The 17,982-nt window shown below is 38.9% G+C and overlaps 1 protein-coding gene across 1 annotated transcript in view; it reads right to left on the reverse strand.

Annotated features, from left to right (window-relative positions):
• Positions 1-17,982, reverse strand: part of TTC6 (tetratricopeptide repeat domain 6) — a 267,326-nt gene that overhangs the window by 96,226 nt on the left and 153,118 nt on the right. Inside the window, exons 9-11 of the mRNA XM_062206582.1 lie at positions 9,210-9,299; positions 5,730-5,804; positions 4,046-4,419 (exon numbers count right to left, since the gene is read on the reverse strand). Of these exons, the coding sequence (XP_062062566.1) occupies positions 4,046-4,419; positions 5,730-5,804; positions 9,210-9,299 (539 nt within the window). The remainder of the gene's footprint in view (positions 1-4,045; positions 4,420-5,729; positions 5,805-9,209; positions 9,300-17,982) is intronic.

The raw sequence follows: 17,982 nt of genomic DNA on the forward strand, positions 1-17,982 counted from the left end.
TTCTGATCCAGCTCTCTGCTATGGCCTGGGAAAGCAGTGGAAGACGGCTCAAGTGCTTGGACCCCTGCAACTGTGTGAGAGACCCGGAAGAAGCTCCTGGATCCTGGCTTTGGATTGGCCCAGCTCCAGTTGTTGCGGCCATTTGGGGAGTGAACCAGAGGATGGAAGACCTCCCTCTCTCTCTCTGCCTCTTCCTCTCTGTAACTCTGCCTTTCAAATAAATAAATAAATCTTTAAAAAAAAAAAGATAGGTATAAACTTGAGTTATTAAGTTTAGTAAAAATTATCTCAAAATATAGTAATAAAATCATGTTTAAAGTGGCTCCATCATTTCAGACCTAGAAAGTCGATACTGTGGCAAAAAAAAAAAAAATGTCCTACATGAAGGATCTCCATGACGGAGACCCCCGTGGAAGGAAGTGGCCATCAAAGAAGGATGTACTTTTCTCTAAAGGGAGGCAAGAACTTCCACTTTGCCCATCGCCTTGCCTAAATACTGACAGAGACTGTGGACTCAAAAGGCTTCCATAGCCTTGGAAGCTCATGGTAAGAACCTCGAGTGATCACTGACATCAGACATAAGAGTGTTAATTGTTCAATTAGCAACAGGAGTCACTGTGCACCTCCTCCCCATGAAGGACCCCTGTCCTAAATGAGTTGTACTATGAGATTTAACTGTAAAACTTGTTCTCAGTTTTTTATATTGTATGTGTGAGTGTATGTGCAAATAGTTGAAATCTTTACTTAGTATAGAGTTAGTCTTCTGTGTATAAAGTTAATTGAAAATGGATCTTAGGCCCGCGCCGTGGCTCAACAGGCTAATCCTCCGCCTTGCGGCGCCGGCACACCGGGTTCTATTCCTGGTTGGGGCACCGGATTCTGTCCCAGTTGCCCCTCTTCCAGGCCAGCTCTCTGCTGTGGCCAGGGAGTCCAGTGGAGGATGGCCCAAGTGCTTGGGCCCTGCAGCCCATGGGAGACCAGGAGAAGCACCTGGCTCCTGCCTTCAGATCAGTGCAATGTGCCAGCCGCGGCAGCCATTGGAGGGTGAACCAACGGCAAAGGAAGAGATTTCTCTCTGTCTCTCTCTCTCACTGTCTACTCTGCCTTTCAAAAAATAAAAAAAAAAAGAAAAGAAAATGGATCTTAATGGAGAATGGGACTGGGAAAGAGAGAGGGCAGAGTTAAGTGGGGAGGGAGTAAAGGAAGGACAGGTATGGTGGGAAGAAACACTATATTCCTAAAGATGTACTTATGAAATTTAGACTCATTAAATAAAAGAATTCTAACAAAATAAATTAAATAAAGTCAGCTTTCGTACAAAAAATAAAAGTGTGTCCACAAAATTGTTTTGAACTAGCAGTTATTTCACAGCTACATTTGAGGTAAATTAATGAAAATTAAGATTTAAAAAAAGAAGGTAGGAAGGACGTCCTAATGTATCGTCTTCCAGAGGCGGAGAACCTTTTTTCTGTGGAAGAGCCATTTGGATATTTATAACATCATTCGCCGGCCATACAAAACCTCAAATTAGCCTGCTATGGCCGGCGCTGTGGCTCAACAGGCTAATCCTCCACCTTGCGGCGCTGGCACACCGGATTCTAGTCCCGGTTGCCCCTCTTCCAGGTCAGCTCTCTGCTGTGGCCCGGAAGTGCAGTGGAGGATGGCCCAAGTGCTTGGGCCCTGCACCCCATGGGAGACCAGGAAAAGCACCTGGCTCCTGGCTTCGGAGCAGCGCGATGCACTGGCCGCAGCAGCCATTGGAGGGTGAACCAACGGCAAAAAGGAAGATCTTTCTCTCTCTCTCACTATCCACTCTGCCTGTCAAAAAAAAAAAAAAAGCCTGCTATAGATTTATTGAATTTTGAGTCCCACCTGCAGTTGCCTTGGCAGGGCCAGACCAAACAATTTCCCAGGTTGTATATGGCCCAAGGGTCAGACCTTGCCCACCTCTGTGACAAATACTGTCACAGTTTTTGCTTTAATGCTCCTTTTAAAAGTTTATCCTGTGAATTACGTTATACCTGCTGGTAGCATATAGAAATTTCAAGTTCAGTATGAAAAGGCCGAGAAATCTATTCAAATGGTGAGTGAAGCTTTGTACTCAAAATTATAAAGAGACAGTAAGCAGCACACCACCCCCAGAAGCAGCGTTTCATCTGATTACACCCTTTATTTTGACAGGAGACATTCAGGTCATGACCCAAATGGTGCTGTGTATACTATTATTCTCCTTTACATGGATGGTGATGACTCCCAACCCCTTGAAATCAGTAACTATGTCAAAAATATATAAGTAAACTTCTGGTCAACTTAGGAAAACCTACCTGAAGTCTTCTAAAGTTAAGCTAACTAAAGAGCTTCTAGGTACTACACTTGTCATAGAGGATACATTAAGAGAAGGACATTATTCACTTTGCTCAGCCTCTGTTCCACCTTCTCACCCATGCTTATACAGCCTTATTCCCATGTTCTCAGAGATCAACACACCAAAAGATAATCAACCTTTTACAGAACCAGTAGGCTTTTAAACCATTTTCCATTCCTTTATCACCAAGAAAGTCCTTACGTTTCAAAGGGGCATAAGCTTAATGAATTCTGTGTCATCTGCAGACATCTAAAGAGAAATAAATTCCACGGCTTTTTGGAAACTATTTTGTACACTATTTTGGTTATAAGGAAATTATATCCTCAGAGGCAAGCATTACAGCATAGCGAGTCAAGCTGTCACCTATGACACCAATATCCCCATGTGAGTGTTGGTTTGAGTCCCACTTGTTGGGTGTTGAGTCCCCATGTTGAGTGTTGGTTTGCTCCGCTTCTGATCCAGCTGGGAAAGCAGTGGAAGATGGCCCAAGTACTTGGGTCCCTGCATCCACGTGGGAGAGCTGGATGGAATTCCTGGCTCCTGGATTTGTTTGGCCCAGCCCTAGCCATTATAACTACTTGGGAAGTGAACCATCAGATAGAAAATTTCTCCCTCTTTCTCTCTCTCTCTCTCTCTCTCTCTCTCTCTCTCTCTCTCTCTCTCTACGTGTGTGTCTGTCTCTCTAACTGCCTTTCAAGTAAATAAATAAATTTTTTTAAAAAATAAGAAAATTATATCCTGAACACTTAAACATAAACATTCCTGCAATTTCAGGTCCCTATGAATATTCACACATACTAGGTACTATTACCTCCAAGTAAGGAGAAAAATAAGCTTTTTTTATGTGCTGACCCTGGATAAAAGCTCACACATCAAAGCAACCTTTTTCTAAAACTAGTGCTCAATCTAATAAGTAAATTTTAAAACAGTTAAATGCCAGGAATGCACTCTGGTTTTTGAGTAAGTAGCATTTGTTTAGAGCAGTGGTTGTTTTCAGTGCTAAATCACTTCAAACAACATGCTGGGATCTTTTTTTTTCTTTCCACTGAAAAGTTTCATTGAGAGATCAAACTGATTTAATCTTAATGCATTTTAATAAGTTTAAATCAAGTCCCCCTTTTAATTATTCTTACAGGGACCAGTGCTGTGGTATAGCAGGTTAAGCCACTGCCTGCCAGCATCCCATATGGGCACTATTTGAATCCTGGCTGCTCCACTTCCCATCAAGCTCCCTGCTAATTTGCCTGGGAAAATAGCAGAAGATGGCCCAAATGCTTGGGCCTCTGCCACCCACATGGGAGACCAAATGAAGCTCCAGTTCCTGGCTTCAATCTGGCCCAGCTCCAACCATTGCAGCTGTTCAGGGAGTGAACCAATGGATGGAAGATCTGTGTGTGTGTGTGTGTGTCTCACCCTCTCTCTTAATTCTGCTTTTGAACTAAAATAAATAAATCTTTTTTAAAAAATTGTACTTAGAACCATTCACATATTTATGCCATGAAATATCCACATATTTTAAAAATGAGGGACTGTCATTTAGCTAGAGTTCAGCATATTCTTAGTACTGAGTAAAATAATGGTGACTTCCCTGGGTGAAACTATCACATGTAGCCAAAACCACAGCACGTTTCTTAAACCAATATAATAATAATAATAATAATAATACTGCTTAAACAAGACCTTTGTATTGTTTTCGGAGGCTTGGATAACTCTTCATACACGATTGTGAGTTTGTCAGATCTCAATCTTTTCTTCAATTTCATCTTCGTTTTCCTGGGATAGACAATGTAACTGATGCCAGCTTTTCTAGATGCTTCAATGAGAGAGACAGAGAGATCTCTCACAGCACGTTTTTCCTGAATGTTGTCTAAGAGGACATCTATGCTTTCTTTTGCTGGCTTGGATTCCTCGGCTTTACTCTGCTTAGTGAGCAGAAGCTCCCACTCTTTAGCTTTCTGGAACATCACCTCTTTTATATTGCTTTGCATGTCATCCTTGATTTCTAATGGAACTGCTGTCTCCTCCTTCCTCAATTCAACAGCAGATTTTACTCTCTTAAAAAGGAACCAAAGAGGTAGAAATATATAAACTCAATTTAGTGCTATGTATTTAAAATCAATTTAGCTACAATTATTATTAATGTAATTTGGTGTCTTCACTGCAATATTTTAAATCATGTACTCTTAAGATTATTCAAAAGTCAGCTTACAAAGTCAATATAGGATTAGTTACAGCACAGTACAATTATTTGGTTGGATCTGACCAAACAAATTTTGTTAGGTATATAAAAGCAACATTTTGACAACAACACACATAGATCAACATTTACATATAACATTATATATAAACAACATTCTGATATTTTGTTAGAATTGTAAACAATACTATAAAGTGGATATGCATTAAGTATGATTTTATGTACTTTAAGTAAAATATAATGTACTCTAGATATTCACATAACGTAGATGCTCTACCTTCACTTTTAGCACAAAAGAATCGATAGAGCAAAAACTACTAAAAAGCCTTGTCAACTTATGAGTCTATTTTCAACACTGAATTTCCATAACTTCCAACTCAATATTTATAAATTTTAATAATAGAACCTTAGTCTGTTGTCATTAGAGAATCAATTTGACTTTTAATAATAATATTTAATATTCTAACACTAATAATAATAATAATTATTATTTACAATAATATAATATAATTATTATTATTTACAATAATTATTATATATAATTTTTAATATTATATTGTATTATATTATTATTTTATATATTATATATTATATATATTATATTATATTATAATAATATTATATTATTATATTATATATATTATATTATATAATATATATATTATACTATATATTATATATAATATATATATTATATATATAATAATTATTGTAAAACAATAATGCATAATAATTTAAACTCCACTGTACTCATTATTAATAGAAAATTATTTCCAGTCCTTTGATACAGTATTTCCTGTCAATGAGCCATTGTCAACAACTTTGCTTTGCTTTGCCAATGAATTAACTTCATTTTGCTTTGTTAATAAACATTAATTTGTTATAGAAATTTCTTTCTTTAGAATGAATTTAGACCCAAATACAAAACAAAACAATTTAATACAGGCTAACTATGTCCTTTAAAATGTACTAAAGTAAAATAGAGGCATCGACCCTCCATGACTAAGTATATTTCCCCATCTCAAGAAGCTAGATATAATTCAACATGTTATTAGAAGACAGAATGTAGAATACACATACACGCTTTTGAAAAAGCCTTAAAGTGATTACTACTCCCAAAACACAATCATTTCTCTTAGACACTAAAAATTGACAAATTTTTAATACCTTTAATTGTACAGATGGTACCCTGGAAGATTTTTTAATATCTCCAAATGATGCAGATTTTCTTAGTGACAAAAACTGTGAAATTATCAAATGAGAAACATGCATTAACCACACATATTATTTGGTAAACTAAAATATCATATGACAATTGGATAATAATAATTCTTCAGGAAAATACTAGTTAAAATACAATTCTTACTGATTCTGAAATCACTGATTCACAGAGGTGAGAATATGAAATTTATCAATTTATATTAGTACATTAGTAAAGGATATAATAAAAACTACCTTATATTTAAAATTACAACTTGATATAGCTTCATATAGCAAACACCAAGGACCTGCTGTTTGGAAGATGCTACAGTGCAAAGCTTCCCAGCTGGCCTAAGTGCCCTCCATCTGTTGAACCATCAATGCCGTCAAATTTGAGGCTGCACAGAAGTCAGCTTGTGAAGAACCCTGGCAGCTCTGCCAGCCAAGAGTTGGATCACTGGAAATGGACCTGCCCTGGAGTCGAAGGACACCCAGGTCAGAGCCACAGACTTTGCTGGGTCCAGGCTAAAAAGCCCTTCACTCTGCCCAGCTTCCAAAGTAACCACCACTGCTGAGGGGATGGCCAAGTGGGGTCAGCAACATTGCAGGCAGAACTGTAAATTTCCTGTTAGAGATGCCACCTGCCTTTACCTGGCCAACTCTCCTCCCAGGCCAGCTAGGTGATGGAAGTCAACAGGATGTCTTCCCCAAGGAGGTTCACACCTCCCTTATGATGCACCCCATGTGAAAAGACAGTTCTGGGCTTCATAACTCTCAAGGCCTTAATGCCCACCAGATTATTATCAAGCCCCTTCTGTCAGTTTCTGTTTGCCTCTCAATCAGAAAACTTAGTTGTGGCTTAGATAGCACCATTCTTAGGTCCTCTAGCAATGACTCTGTCCTTTGTTCTAGATCGTATCTAGCCCACTTGGGGCCTCATTCCTTTGTAATCATAGCCTCTACTCTAACATCAATGGCTCTACTCCCAACCTGTGTGTATTGATGGTGCTCTCTCACACTTAATGTTGTATGATTTTCAGAATTTCTCTACAGACAAACCCCTCTACCTGCAAAAGTTGAATGAACTGTCTCCCGGTCTTGGTTGGGATCAGCTTTAAACCATGTCCATCAAACAGTCCTCACAAGGGTCCAGAGACACCCCTCAATTCCTCTCCTCTATGAAATCCTCTCATTACCTGGTTAATGCCACTCTTAGGATCATTGGTTGCTATTCTCATGCTGTCTTTCATACTACAGCGTCTGTTTAAGTGTTTACAGGAGTTGATAATGGAACAAACCAAGGCCTTCAGCAACCAGGTGGTCAACCAAATGCTGCTGCAGAGATATACTCGGCTCCCCACCCAGGAGACAGCAGTCTGAGACATCGCCCATGGCAGCGAATAGTACCATGTCGCCCATGTCAGCAGGAAGTAGCTCTAAAGACAGATCATCGTCTCTCTACCCCTCCTGGACTTTTGGGACTCTTGTAATTCCATACAATTCTTACTTTATAAAAAACAAAAGGGGGAAATGTTAGTAAAATGGCACAATCCCAACATCATCCTAGGCTCTAGCCCCCACTACCATTGCTGGAAGCCAGGTAGCCATATGGCCCAACCACCAGTGTCAGCCCCACCCACATCCTAATGGGATTCACTGCTCCTACTACCCTGCCTTCCCTTGGCAAAGTTTTAAAAGGACCTGTTCCTGAACATGTGGCTCTCTCTCTTCCTCTCCATCTCCTGACCTCTGTCTCTGTCTCTCTCTCTTACACTCTCCTTCTCCTTTTTCCTTCTTCGCCCCTTCACTCTGGTCTGTCAGGTTTCCCACAATAAACTCTTTCCCTTAGGGGAAAAAAAAAAAAAACTTGAGGCTGTATTAATGGGACCTGGGCAGCCACTGTCCCTTGGACAGTTATCTCTGATCATGAGCAACTTCAAACTCTTCCTTTAGGAGACTACACATGTAGTACCACGTACTATAATGACACCAAGAGTGGTGTTATTTTATTGAAAGAGTTGGAAAGCATTACTACATCATGGTGGAAAGTACAAAGAAAATATGTTCCATGCCTTCAAATAGTATAATGGTGCAAACAACAATAAAGAAATATGCACAATCCACAGCAACTGTAGCAATGACTATAAAAATGGCACACATTGGGTCAAAGAGAATGCAGGAGAAGGAACAGTCTCTTTTGAGAGGAGAGCAACCTAGATGGACCAGTTGGAAGAGGTAGCATCAGAACTGTCGTGTCAAAGGTAACAGAATTTCTATAGACTGAGAAGAGTTTGAGAGCATCTCAGGTCAACTGAATAGCCTCAATAATCACAGTACTGATTTTATTTGGTAGGTGAAATTATTAAATGTATCAAGACATAAGTGATAGAATCACACCTGTGTTTTAATAAAATAACAGGACAGAATGGAAGAAGTAGCTGCTGAAATGGGAATATCTGATTCGTAGGTATAAGCAGTACTATTACAATAGTCTAGGAAGTGCAGATGGCATTCCAAACTAGGAAAGTATTATTTGTTGAGTCAATTATTTTTAAGTGACAGTCACTGGTGCTAGGTGCTCTGAATAAAACAACAAAACAAAATGATACAGCACCAAGCTGGTGAAGAATAAAAATATCAAATTTATATAAGGACAAATATTTCGTAAGTACTGTAAAGAATCAGTAAAGATGACCTGTATGAAAAAATACCACAGTGCCATACACCCCACAAATTAAAGCGTCCCCTGCCTATGGGGGTAAGAAAGGAGGAAACATAGAGACATATGATAGAATAGGAGTTTGATTTGTCCCAGGGCACTAAGAATCTCTACTATGTGGCACTCAGCATCCCAAGATATCAACAAGGGTTAGGAGAGGGCTGAAGGCAGCAATGAGAGAATAACAAAAACTTTTTGTCCCCTCACAAATATTGAGGCATTATTAAACCAGTTATATAATTTTCAAACTTTTCTTCCTCTAATCATGATTTCTTCTATCTCTTTAGTTGTTCATTACTTGGTAGTCTTACTTGGATACACTATAGTAATACTAAAGTCACATGCATGCATCTACTCACTCTGTAGAAGAATAATCAGTTCTACTCTGCTTTACACCTACAGTTACTCCATTTGGTCAAAAGACACGTAAACATGTCCCTCTGACTATTAAAGTTCTAGGCAACAATAAGTGGAAGAATGGAAAATTTTGGGAAAAACTCACAGCAAACAGCCTGCTATTGATTGGTAAACAGCATCTTCTAAGTATCATAAGGACAGAATATTTGAGAAAGGGATATGTGTCTTTAGCAAAAATACCATTGAATGGTCTAAGCCATTTCCCAAAATGAGGAAGCACCAAGAAATAATTTCTGAAATTTACTACAGATTATTTCTGAAATGAAGACAGATAGTACTAATCCACAATTTAAAACAAAAATTATACATACCCTACAAATGCTTTCGCTATGACCTACGATAATACTTTCTTTACTTTCCGATGAAAATTTCACAGTTAAAATTCGGCTTGCTTGAACGCTCTGTGATAAAAAAAGATAGCTGTCTTAAATTATATTGTAGGATAATTTAAAATGTCTATGATCACTGTTACTGCATAGTACAACATTATTACCCAAAGAAAAACCATGTGCCAGGGGTAGAATTCTCAAAGGTTAATCAAAATCCAGAGATGAATTAAAGTCCAGCTACAGCCTAAATATTTGGCCAAAACCCAAAATTTGGCTTTCATATTGGCCTTTAGCCAAATTGCTGCTGCTAATTATTTCCAGCATACTTAACATTAGGAGTGATCAATGATCCTGCGATCTCATAGGTTAGCATGAATTTATATAGCATTTCAACATCAGGTTTAGACCAAAATATATTACTAGGATTTATTGACAATATGTAACTATTCATTTTTCAAATTTAAGCCCAAATTCTAGGTACAAACTAGACTGAAAATTGCCTTAAGCAATTTAAACTTTTGAATCCCATCATCAATTAAGTTACAGTTTGTAACTCCTTATTGTTATATAAATGAACTGCTATAAGAATTGTGATTATTAAATGTGCTACTTATCTTGTAGTCAGTAATCTGAAGATCCAGAAACAACCAAAAGACTTACATTTGACAGCCTGGTGGATTCATGATGACTTATATCATGCTAGCACTTTGTTTACTGAAAGTCTTGGATTTCCAACAACTAACATTTAAATTGAAAAGGTATGTATTGAATAAAAATAAGCTTTTAAAGGAACTGTGTGAAGGTTTCCAAGATGGCAGCATAGGGAAGGAGCCTATGCTCTAATCTAGGAGAGGATAGGTTTTTTTTTGTTGTTTTTTGTTTTTTGTTTTTTGACAGGCAGAGTGGACAGTGAGAGAGAGAGACAGAGAGAAAGGTCTTCCTTTTGCCATTGGTTCACCCTCCAATGGCCGCCGAAGCCAGCACGCTGCGGCCGGCGCACCACGCTAATCTAAAGGCACAAGCCAGGTGCTTCACCTGGTCTCCCATGGGGTGCAGGGCCCAAGCGCTTGGGCCATCCTCCACTGCACTCCCTGGCCACAGCAGACAGCTGGCCTGGAAGAGGGGCAACTGGGACAGAATCTGGCGTCCCAGCCAGGACTAGAACCCGGTGTGCCGGCGCCACAAGGCGGAGGATTAGCCTATTGAGCCACAGCACCGGCTCTAGGAGAGGCTAGTTTTTAAAAAGTGGGTAGAAGGCAATCTCAGGGAAGGGTTAGGGAGACAATGACAGAGAAAATTTCATACAAATCTGGGGAACACATGAAAACTATGGACATGCACAGCTTGAGACCCCACAATCAAGAGCCTCAGCACCAGCTTTGGAGTGAGGTAGAGCAGACTGCAGCAGCCCAAGACATTAGCGATAAAATGTAGGGAACAGCCTGGCATGGGCCTGGCTGGGCCTGGCTGGGGCCCCTGTGGGGGACAGTGTACCTGCCAACCTAGAGAGGAAAAAAAGGGAGCACATTTCTCTCTCCCCAACAACCTGGCACCAGTGTCTTGTAACTGGCCAAGAGAGAGATCGGGTGCCATTTTGGAATATAGCTAAGAGCTGCGCCAGCTTGTATCCACGTGCCCACCAACCAGCCCACAGGAGATACCTGAGTCTGGCTGGGAGAACTGACAGAGGGCTGGGAGCTCATGAACATGGGAGCCTTGTATGCAGGGACTGTGAAAACACTGTGGCTGCATAGGAGGACACAGGGTATGGCTTTGACTTTGGGAAGTCACTGTGGGAGGCTCGACATGCTTGGGGCTCCCTGATTCCCTGGTAGGGTCACTATGGCAGGATCCATGTTCATACTGAGGCCTGCACAGATCCTTTGTGTTGTTCTTGTGGCAGTGCAGATGAACATTGTACCCACTGGCACTAGCACTCAGGCATTGGTCTCCTTGGAGGAGAGGAGGTGAGCATGAAAATATGCCAACAGAACAGAACAAACATCTCCTCTGATAAAAAAAAAAAGAGAGAGAGAGAGGAGATTACCACAGCCAACTTGGGTGTCGCCTTGGATACTCCCTTTGCCCTGGAACACTGAGGAGAGCTCCCTGATCGCACCCAGCACACCCCTCTGGATATTCAATGAAAGAACAGGTACTGCACTAAGCCACAGAGGCACAGTCCGAAGATAAAAGCCATCACAGGGAGAAAAAAAACCAACAAGTATCACCACAAATGCCTAGCAATAAACACAGCAGTTAAAGAACCAAGAATAAGGAGAACATGATACCCCGAAAAGAACAAAAGAACATTTCACTACTGGAATGTGAAGATGAAGAGATTAACAAAATGCCAGAAATGGAATTCAAACATTGATCACAGGATTACTTAGAAGTAATCAAAAACAAATTCAGGAACCAAAGAAATATGTACATGATATAAAAGAAAATTTTTCCCATGAAATTGAGATTTTTAAACAAAATATTGGAAATGAAGAATTCAATAGAAAATAAAAAATGTGGTGGAAAGCCTAAAGAACAGACTTAATGAGGCAGAAAAAGGGAATATCTGAGTTAGAAGACAAATCCCTGGAAATTTTACAGTCAAGCCAAAAAAAAAAAAAAAAAAGAAGAAGAAGAAGAAGAAATTAGAAAAAAGTGTAGGAGATTTATGGGATACCATCAAGTAACAAAACATACTAGTCATAGGAATTCCTGAAGGGGTGGAAAGAGAAAATGGATTAGAAGACCTTTTTAGGGAAATAATTATAGAAAATGTTCCTAATTAGGAGAAAGTGATGTCCAAGCACAGTAGGCACATAGAACTCCTAATAGACATGATCAGAAAAGATCTTCACCGCAATACATTGTAGTCAAACTCTCCACAGTAAAACAGGAAGAAAAGATTCTAAAATGTCCACAAGAGAAAAACCAGATTACTTTCAGAAGATCTCCAAAAGACTCAGAGCTGACTTCTCATCAAAACCCTACAGGCTAGGAGAGAATGGAGAAATATATTCCAAGTCTTAAGAGAAAAAAGTTGACAACCCAGAATACTATACCCTGCAAAGCTCTCATTTATGAATAAAGGTGAAATAAAGACTTTCCGTAACAAACAGGAACTAAAAGATTAATCACCACTTGTCCAGCTTTATAAAAGATTCTTAAGGATGTGCTACAAACCAAAACACAGAAACATGGTCATCACTATGAAAGAAGGGGAAGGCAGAAAAACTCCCAGCAAAAGTAAAAAGGAGGTTCAAAGTAAACACTAGGAATATTTATGGGAAAATGGCAGGGCCAAGTAGTTATTTATCAATAGTCACCTTGAATGTAAATGGCCTCAACTCTACAGTTAAAAGACACAGACTGTTTGAATGGATTAAAAAAATAAAATCGCCGGGGCCACGGCTCAATAGGCTAATCCTCTGCCTTGCAGCGCCGGCACACCGGGTTCTAGTCCCAGTCGGGGCACTGGATTCTGACCCGGTTGCCCCTCTTCCAGGCCAGCTGTCTGCTGTGGCCAGGGAGTGCAGTGGAGGATGGCCCAAGTGCTTGGGCCCTGCACCCCATGGGAGACCAGGAGAAGCTTGTGCCTTCGGATCAGCACGGTGCGCCAGCTGCAGCACACCAGCCACGGCAGCCATTGGAGGGTGAACCAACGGCAAAAGGAAGACCTTTGTCTCTCTCTCTCACTGTCCACTTTGCCTGTCAAAAAACAAAAAAAAAAAATTAAAAAGACACATTTAAAAAATAAAATCCATCTATTTGCTGCCAGCAAGAAACACATCTCACCAACAGACAAGCAGACAGAAAGTGAAAGGATGGAAAAAATATTCCATACTAGCAGAAACCAAAAAAGAGCTGGTGCAGCCATCCTAATATCAGACAAAATAGACTTTAACGCAAAAACTGTTAAAAGAGACAAAGAAAGGCACCATGTAATGATTAAGGGACCAATTCAATAGGAAGATGTGACTATTACAAATGTATATGCACCTAATTACAGGGTGCCTGGCTATTTAAAAGAAATATTAATGATCTTAAGGGAGACACAGATTCTAATATAATAGTAAAGGGGGACATCAATGCCCCATTTTAGCAATGGACATATCAACCAGACAGAAAATCAGCAAGAAAACAGAGTTAATCAACATTACAGACCAAATGGAGTTAACAGATATCTATGAAATTTCCATCCTACAGTCACAGAATACACATTCTTCTCATCAGATGCATGGAATTTTCTCTATTATTGACCACATGCTAGACCATAAAGCAAGTTTCAGCAAATTCAAAAAAATCAAAATCATACCATGCATCTTCTCTGCTACAATGTAATGAAGCTGGAAATCAACAACTCAGGAATCCCTAGAACATACACAAACACATGGAGACTGAACAACATGCTCCTGAATGAACAGTGGGTCAACTGAAAAATCAAAAACTTCTGTAAACAAATGAAGATGACAATGCAACATATCAAAACTTATGGAATACAGTAAGAGCAGTGTTAAGAGGAAAGTTTATAGCAATTGGTGCCTATGGCAAAAAGTTGGAAAAGCATCAATAATACATAAGCTATCAATACATCTCAAGGACATAGAAAAACAACAACACATCAAACTCAAAACTAGTAGGAAAAAAGAAATAATTAAAATTAGAGAAGAAATCAACAAAATTGAAACCAAGAAAAAACAACATACAAAAGATCAACAAAATGAAGAACAGGTTTTTTAAAAATAAAGTTGACACACCATTTGTTCAACTAATCAGAAAAAGGAGGGAAAAGAACCAAATCAATAAAATGAGATGAAAAAGGAAATGTAACAACAGACACTACAGAAAAAAAAAAAAAAGAATTATCAGGAATGCCTACAAAGACCTGCATGCCAAAAACCCAAAAACTGGGAAACCTAGAAGAAACGTACAGATTCCTAGATCCATGAAACCTACCTAAATTGAACCCTGAAGACATACAAAACCTAAATAGACCGATTACCAACACACAAATTGAATCAGTAATAAAGACCCTCCCAGCAAAGAAAAGCCCAGGACCAGATGGCCTCCTTGCTGAATTCTACCAGACATTTAAAAAACTAACTCCAATTCTTCTCAAGCTATTCAAAATATTTGAAAGAGAGTGAATCCTCCCAAACTCCTTCTATGAAGCTGGCATCACCTTAATTCCTAAACCCAGAAAAGATGCAGCAGAGAAAGAGAACTACAGACCACTTTCCCTGATGAACCCAGATGCAAGAATCCTCAACAAAATTTTAGCCAATCAAATCCAACAATACATGAGATAGATCATTCACCCAGACAAAGTGGAATTTATCCCTGTATACAGAAATGATTCAACATTGACATCAATCAATGTGATTTATCACATTAATAAACTGAAGAGCAAAAACCATATGATTATCTCAATAGATCAGGAAAAGCATTTGATAAACTACAATACCTTTTCAAGATGAAAACTCTAAGCAAATTGGGTATAGAAGGAACATTCCTCAACACAATCAAGGCAATTTATGACAAACTCATGGCCAGCATCCTACTGAATGGAGAAGAGCTGAAAGCAATCCCACTAAGATCAGGAAACAGACAAGGAAGCCCACTCTCATGACTGCTATTAAATATAGTCCTGGAAGTTTTAGTCAAGACCATTACTCAAAAAAAAAAAGAAAGAAAGAAAGAAAAGAAAAGAAAAGAAAAAGAAAAAAGAAATAGTCAAACTATTCCTATTTGCATATGACATGATTCTATACATAGGGGATCCAGAAGACTCCACTAAGAGATGATCAGAATTCATAGAAGTGTTTGATAAATTAGCAGAATAAAAATCAACACACAAAAATCAATAGCCTTTCTATACACAGACAATGCCATGGCCGAGAAAAATTTCTAAGATCAATCCCATTCACAATAGCTACAAAAAAAATTCAAATACCTTGAATAAATTTAACCAAAGCTGTTAAAGAACTCTAAGATGAGAATTACAAAACAATAAATAGAAATAGAAGATGGAAAAATCTTCCATGTTCATGGATTACACGAATCAATATTATCAAAATGTCCATACTACTGAAAGCAATCTACAGATCCAATGCAATACCAATCAAAATACCAAGGACATTCTTCTCATAGAAAAAACTATGCTAAAATTCATATGGAAACACAGGAGACTCCAAATAGCTAAAGCAATCTTATACAAAAAAACCAAAGCTGGCTGCATCACAATAACAGATTTCAAGACATACTACAGGGGTCAGTGCTGTGACATAGCAGGTAAAACTGTTGCCTGCAGTGCTGGGCATCCCAGATGGGCATCTGTTTGAGTCCCAGTTGCTCCACTTCCAATCTAGTTCTCTGCTATGGCCTGGGAAAGCAATAGAAGATGGCCCAAGTCCTTGGGTCCCTGCACCCACGTTGGAGACCCAGAAGAAACTCCAGGCTCCTGGCTTCGGATCAACACAGCTCTGGCCATTGCAGCCATTTGGGGAGTGAACCAGAGTATGGAAGATCTCTCTCTTTCTCTCTGCATCTGACTCTCTAACTCTACCTTTCACATAAATAAATAAATCTTTAAAAAAAAGTCATACTACATGGAAGTTATAATCAAAGCAGTCTGGTACTGGCACAAATACATAGACCAATGGAACAGAATAGAAATGCCAGAAATCTACCTACAACCAACTTACCATACCATATCAACCATACAACCAACTTATCTTTGACAAAGGGACTAAAATAAATCCCTGGAGCAAGGACAGTCTCTTCAACAAATGGCACTGGGAAACTTGGATCTCCATATGCAGAAGTATGAAGCAAGACCCTTAACTTACACTTTACACAAAATGAATTAAAAACCTAAATCTATGACTCAATGCCATCAAATTATTAGAGGACATTGTGGAAACCCTGCAAAACACTGGCATATGCAAAGACTTCTTGGAAAAGACCCCAGAGGCACAGGCAATCAAAGCCAAAATTGCCAGATGGGATTACATCATATTGAGAAGCATCTGTACTGCAAAATAAACACTCAGCCAATTAAAGAGGCAACAGACAGCATGGGAGAAACTATATGCAAACTATGCAATTGATAAAGCATTAATAACCAGAATATATAAAGAGATCAAGAAACTCAACAACAGCAGAACAACCCACTTAAGAAATGGGCAAGGGGCCGGCGCAATGGTGCACTAGGTTAATCCTTCGCCTGCAGCGACAGCATCCCATATGGGCACTGGGTTCTAGTCCCAGTTGCTCCTCTTCCAGTCCAGCTCTCTGCTGTGGCCTGGGAAGGCAGTGGAGGATGGCCCAAGTGCTTGGGCCCCTGCACCCACATGGGAGACCAGGAGGAGACACCTGACTCCTGGCTTCAGATCAGCACAGCTCTGGCCATTGAGGCCATTTGGGGAGTAAACCAACGGAAGGAAGACCTTTCTCTCTCTCTCTCTCTCTCTCTCTCTCTCTCTCTCTCACTGTCTGTAATCTACCTGTCAAATAATTTTTTTAAAAAAAGAAAGGAAATGGGCAAAGAACTTAAACAGGCATTTTTCCAAAGAGGAAATCCAAATGGCTAACAGACACATGAAAAAATGCTCAGAATCACTAGCCATCAGGGAAATGCAAATCAAAACCACAATGAGGTTTCACCTCACCCCAGTTAGACTGCCTTTCATACAGAAATCAACAAACAAATGCTGGCGAGGATGTGGAGAAAAAGGTGCCCTGCTCCAGTGTTGGTGGGAATGTAAACTAATGCAGTCACTGGAAGACAGTATGGAGATACCTTAGAAATCTGAATATAGACCTACCATATGTCCCAGCCATTCCACTACTGGGAATTTACCCAAGAGAAATGAAATCAGTATATGAAAGAGTTTTCTGTACCCCCATGTTTAGTGCAGCGCAATTCACAATATGTAAGATATGGAATCAACACAAATGCCCAACAAGTGAAGACTAAAAAAAGAAATTATGGGTTATGTACACCATGGAATACTACACAGAAGTTAAAAAAAAAAGAAATCCTGTCATTTGTAACAAAATGGATGAAATCAAACATCATACTTAGTGAAATAAGCCAGTCCCACAAGGATAAATACCATATGTTCTCCTTGATCTGTGATAACATAGTACCTAAAAGATAATCTATAGAAGTGAAGTTAACACTTCGAGATTCAATGACTTTCAATAGTCCTGGTCTCATCTGTTGAGGAACAGTTCTTTTTTATTCATACAATCTGTGGAATTCTTTACTTAGTATAGGGTTAATTGCATGAGTATAAATTTAATTAAAAATAGATCTTTGTAAAAAATAAGAATGGGAATAGGAGAGGAATGAAAATGAGGGGTGGGAGTATAGGTGGGAGGGCAGGAACAGTGGGAAGAATCACTACATTCCTAAAGTTGTATTTATGAAAAGAAAATAAATCGTTACACATTCAAAAAATAAATGAAAAGTAAAAGTATTATGTAATAATTACTAACAATGCAGACTGCTACAGGTAATTTAGAAATTTTTGCTCACCTTTTTTGCTGTAGTTTTAGGAATGAATCTAAAACTAAATAAATTTAATTTAGAAATAACAAAAGAAGAAACATCTACAGCACAATGTTAGTTAACAGAAATATTAGACATACCAGAAAGATACTGAATCAGTTTCATCATTCTTTTCCAAAGACAAATTACATGATATGTAAGAGATTTCAGAACTATTTTCTCATATGCTTATAAAAAATA

This window comes from Lepus europaeus, chromosome 11 (assembly GCF_033115175.1).
Source record: "Lepus europaeus isolate LE1 chromosome 11, mLepTim1.pri, whole genome shotgun sequence".
NCBI lineage: Eukaryota > Metazoa > Chordata > Mammalia > Lagomorpha > Leporidae > Lepus > Lepus europaeus.